Genomic DNA, 5315 nt, shown 5'->3' with positions numbered 1-5315 from the left:
ACAGTTAAAAGTAGTCACTGAAACTTCAAAGCTTAACACATCTACACTATCATCTTGGAACAGAAGAAACCAGCTACCAACTATGTGTGCTTTGCTTAAATAAGAAAATGAGAGATTTTAAACCTGTAATCCTAAAAAATTAGTAGGCTTAAGCATGCCTAACACTGCAGAAAATTTAGCTACTCAACTCCTTGATCCCAGCTCAATTCTGGGTGAATATTGGCAAAGGTAAGAAGTTCAGAAGGCTTTTTCCACCCTAGCCTTTTGTGTGTTGCAATGTTTTAAAATATTAACATACCAGTATCAGGGATCAAGTAATTCCTTTTTACCTTTGAACTTTGCAATAGGCCCAAGTCTATTACCAAGTATCCAAAGTGTAACTATTAGCCCCAAAGAACACAGAGACTTTGCATTAAACTTTGTTTTAATGGTCTCAAAATTTGTGACAGATTTTGGTCAAGTTGTTTCCATTTAAAAAAGGTTACTGATTTTAAAAACTAATAACTTAAGAACTGCCACGAAACAAATGGTCCACAAACATTCCTTTCCTTCTGAAGCTTTTACGATGCATTGTAATCATTAACCAGTCTTTTACTATTAAACTTAAATGGCCAATTGAGACAAACAGTTCTGAGACCATGCTTCCACCACTGATTAAGACTGGGGTGGCAGATGTACAGAATTTTCATTTAGCCTTCTGAGCTTTCTGGGCAGACTTTGTGACCTTGCCAGCACCAGCTGCTTTCTTGTCGACAGCCTTGATGACACCAACAGCAACGGTCTGTCTCATATCACGCACAGCAAAGCGACCTAGGTGTGAAGAAGAGAGTTAACAACCAAGAAACCTTCAAAGAAAGACACTACATCCTATGGGCAATTATAAAATGAAAACACACTTTTCCATTTAAGATGAGCAAAGTGCAAAAAGTAATTACTCAGATGCTAACATGAGTTTTCTATTAATATTCTCAAGGAAAAAAGCTAGCTGTATCAAATTGCTATCTGGAACTGATCCAAGAATATAGAACGGTATACAAATTTAGTAACAGCTACTCCCAAACTAACCCTGCCCTGATAAACAAGTTAGGACTATAAGGGCTACTTACCCAGAGGAGGATAGTCAGAGAAGCTCTCCACACACATGGGCTTCCCTGGAATCATGTCAACGATGGCAGCATCTCCAGATTTCAGGAATTTGGGACCATCTTCCAGCTTCTTACCAGAACGACGATCAATCTTCTCCTTCAGCTCAGCAAACTTGCAGGCAATATGAGCAGTGTGGCAATCCAGCACAGGGGCATAGCCAGCACTAATTTGGCCAGGATGATTCAAAATGATAACCTATGGAATAGATCAAAGAAGAGAAATCTACATCTAGCTGCATACAGTAACTTTAATTCCCATCTAGCTGTATATAAGCTGAAATTTACCAAATTAAGAATTGCTAAATACCTGTGCTGTGAACCCAGCAGCTTCCATTGGTGGATCATTTTTGCTGTCACCAGCAACGTTACCACGACGGACATCTTTAACAGACACGTTCTTTACGTTGAAGCCAACATTGTCACCAGGCAGAGCTTCACTCAGAGCTTCATGGTGCATCTCCACAGATTTTACTTCAGTTGTAACATTAACTGGGGCAAATGTTACAACCATGCCTGGTTTCAGGATACCAGTTTCCACACGACCAACTGGAACAGTACCAATCCCTTAAGGAAAGAAATATAAAGTTTACATTCATGGCATTACACTTATACTTCACCTACAGAGAAAGAAACAGGAATGGAACAGTGTCACGTGTGAGGAAGTTCAAGTGGATGGGATGGCACAGCTATGCACAGAAATGAACTTCCAGTGCCACCTACATTTTTGGAAATGCAAGTTCAATTAAATTATTACCTAATATGAAAGCTTTACTAGCACTAGTCCCTCCAATAACACAATATAAAATTCTTAAAGTACATACCACCAATTTTGTAGACATCCTGAAGTGGCAGACGCAGTGGCTTGTCAGTTGGACGAGTTGGTGGCAAGATAGAATCCAGAGCTTCCAGCAGTGTAGTTCCGCTAGCATTGCCATCCTTACGGGTCACTTTCCATCCCTTAAACCAGGGCATCTGCAAAAAGGGGGGGAAATGCAACATGTTACTTTTCTACGAAAGCTCTATAAGCAGTTTTTAGTTACTTTCTGGTGATAACTGAACATAAAGTTTTCTGACAAGAATATTGCACAAGTTTTGAACTTTAGCATATAGATTTTGTTAAACATGTGTTGCCAGCCAAATGGGCCGGGTATAAATAATAATTTATTATTATTATTATCATCATCATTTCCTCATTGCTGCAGAAATCAGATAAGCAACTATTAAAACCTTATTGTTCTTTTCAAATTCCAAAATTATTTGAATTGCAGTCTCACAATTCTTGATGAGCATTATTACTTACATTAGAGCTGGGCTCCAACATGTTGTCTCCATTCCAGCCAGAAATTGGCACAAAAGCCACTGTATCAGGATTGTAACCAATTTTCTTGATGTATGTGCTGACTTCTTTGACAATTTCCTCGTATCTCTTCTGGCTGTAAGGTGGCTCGGTGGAATCCATTTTGTTAACACCAACGATGAGCTGTTTTACACCCAGTGTATATGCCAGAAGGGCATGCTCACGGGTCTGCCCGTTCTTGGAGATACCTGCTTCAAATTCACCAACACCAGCCGCAACAATCAGGACAGCACAGTCGGCCTTTAGGAAAAATATGTAATAATTTATTTATACGGTTTTAATCATCATACAGTATTTAGTTATTATAGCCAAAATGGAAAAACTGTTTGCTCACCTGGGAGGTACCAGTAATCATGTTTTTGATGAAGTCTCTGTGTCCAGGGGCATCAATAATAGTGACGTAGTATTTGCTTGTTTCAAACTTCCAAAGAGAAATATCAATGGTGATACCACGTTCACGTTCTGCCTTCAGCTTGTCCAACACCCAGGCGTACTTGAAGGAGCCCTTACCCATCTATTTAAAGGGGGAGAAAAATGGCATTAATGTCTCTTGCACTAAACATACAGTAATGAACACATTAACTGAATCTGTTTCTAAAGATAGCACACTTCCATGCTCTGAAATATAATATACAAGCTATGTTTAGCAAATTGCACTTGGCAGAAGCGGTGAAAGATTTCACACCTACTTTGCTTACTTAACCCACTGACACGCTAATCCACCATAACCTAATATACGCAATATGAACTGTTCAAACTTTTATCACCTAGTTTCTTCTGCAAGAATTTCATAGAATTTAGTTCTATGGAAACAGTTGTTTCAACACAAACTAGGAATAAGACGCAAGCTGCCCACACCTCAAGGGAATCAATTTCACAGGATCCTTCCAATGTGGCAAAAGTTACATAAATTCAAAAGTTAATGTCAGCTTTACAGCGGAAAAAATGTGTCTCGTAAAGCTGTCTTTCTGCACCCATTTAAAATTGAAAACTGACAATTGTTTCCAAAGACAAACGCACCTCAGCAGCTTCCTTCTCAAATTTCTCAATGGTCCTCTTATCAATTCCACCACATTTGTAAATCAGGTGACCGGTGGTGGTGGACTTGCCAGAGTCGACGTGTCCGATGACAACGATGTTGATGTGGGTCTTTTCCTTTCCCATTTTGGAATGTTAGTAGATGGTTCTCTTGCTCTTCAGATAAAGCACCTTGGAGGTGTGGGGAAAAAGAGGAATGTAAAAAACAACCACCAGTTTTTATAAAAAGAAAATGCAGTTACAGCAGAACCCCCTAGTGGAGAGGAGCGTTAACAACACGAGTAGAAGACGCCATGCGGGCTGGCCGTCCAAGGCCGGTTATCTGCTCCCTTTGATTGAAGGGATCGGGGCCGAAACTAGGCCCAAGCCAGCTCCACCCACCGCGGGAGGGCGCGTGAGAGGGGGACGGCGACCACGACGAGGCTAACTTGGGCTAGAATTCCTCTCATAAACTGTTCTCAAGACCCTACCGCGTCGTGGCCATTACAGGATATAAGGAAAGAGGGACGTTTTTTTAGCCGGGGGAGAGAAGGGCGGCTCCCGCTCCTTTGTGTCGTAAGACGAGCGAGCACGAGCCCGGGTTTGGCCGGGGAGGGGGATGAGTAAGGAAGAGCGAAGCGTGCCGAAGGTTCGCGTATTGGGGGGGGACGGCGGGAGGGGGGTGTCCGGTGAGGAGCGGTAGTTGAGCCACTCGTTGGCTGGCACGCGCGCCCCGCCCGCCCTCCATTTTGTGACGGCAGCAGCGGCGGCGGCCATTTTTCCCCCTCTTCCTTCTAAGCGGAAAGCGGGGGAAAGGGCCGAGAAATGGGGCCTCTTGTAGGTAACAAGAGAAGAGGATGGGCCGTCGTGTGTCACGGGGCCATAACTAAAGCAAGAGTACAGTCGAAGAGGCCGCTATGGGAAAGCGGGGCTGTTTTTTTAAAGACAATCATGGGGGCACACCTGCCACGACCGCAGCCGGCGCCCCCATCCCGCCCCACCGAGGATGCCGCGTTTCTCCCCGAAGGGAACACGACACGTGTCTTCGGAACCCTCCCTCCTTCCTTCACTGGCACACCGAGGAGAACGGATGCTCCTCTCGGACTCCCCTCCCCCACCCCACACGAGACACACACTCCCCCCCCATTCCGTACACACCGGGGCATTGTTATTTTTTGAGGGGGGGCGGACTCAGGGGTGGAGGAACCCATTTGGGTCGCGGCCAAGGCAACTGGGCATGCGCATGCACATTTCCCCACCATCGCCCGCCCCCCGGTTTCAAACCGCCGCTGTCCCTCTCTCCCTCGGCCTCCCCACCCGTCGCCATGAACGGCTCTCGGCCGTGCGAGGACCACGTGGGCTTCCCTCAGTCCCCGCCCCCTCCCAGGCCTGGGCCTATGCACGCGGCCCGCCCGAAAGCCAGCTTACCTCTGAAGCAGCGGCAAACCCGTAGCGAAAAAGGCAGAAGCCGAGAGCGGCGCCCTTTATATAGTTTGAGCCGGGAGGGCGGCGGCCTGAGGGACACGTCACGGCTCCCAGCGTTCCATTCGCTGCTTCTCGGCTCCCCCGCCCTTCGCCCTCCCGCCCCGCACGCTTCCCCTCGAGAGCTGCGTCTAGGGAGAGGGGCAAAACACCCTCTCTTTCACCGAAACGTAACTTTCTATTGAATCGTCCCTCTCCCCTTCTCGAAGTCGCATTTCGTGTGCGGAGGGCGTTGAGAGTTTGGAGACACGCCCTCTTCCCTCCTGCAATGCCAGAGTTGGGTTGAGCGGGTCAGTCCAGCTTTCAGCAGTCCC

The 5315-nt window shown here is 45.9% G+C and overlaps 1 protein-coding gene across 1 annotated transcript; it reads right to left on the bottom strand.

Moving 5' to 3' along the window:
- Positions 1-406: 406 nt before the first annotated feature.
- On the bottom strand, positions 407-5098 carry EEF1A1 (eukaryotic translation elongation factor 1 alpha 1). The gene is made up of 8 exons (XM_081904912.1): positions 4948-5098; positions 3523-3711; positions 2837-3016; positions 2446-2742; positions 1967-2117; positions 1453-1709; positions 1107-1341; positions 407-810 (listed from the first exon to the last, which is right to left on the bottom strand). Exons 2-8 carry the CDS (start codon positions 3664-3666, stop codon positions 686-688), a joined length of 1389 nt encoding a protein of 462 aa, XP_081761038.1. The 5' UTR covers positions 3667-3711; positions 4948-5098; the 3' UTR covers positions 407-685.
- Positions 5099-5315: the final 217 nt, after the last annotated feature.

The sequence above is a fragment of the Podarcis melisellensis genome, assembly GCF_964234715.1.
Source record: "Podarcis melisellensis genome assembly, chromosome: 3".
Classification (NCBI taxonomy): domain Eukaryota; kingdom Metazoa; phylum Chordata; class Lepidosauria; order Squamata; family Lacertidae; genus Podarcis; species Podarcis melisellensis.
This window is presented reverse-complemented; position numbering and strand designations above follow the sequence as displayed.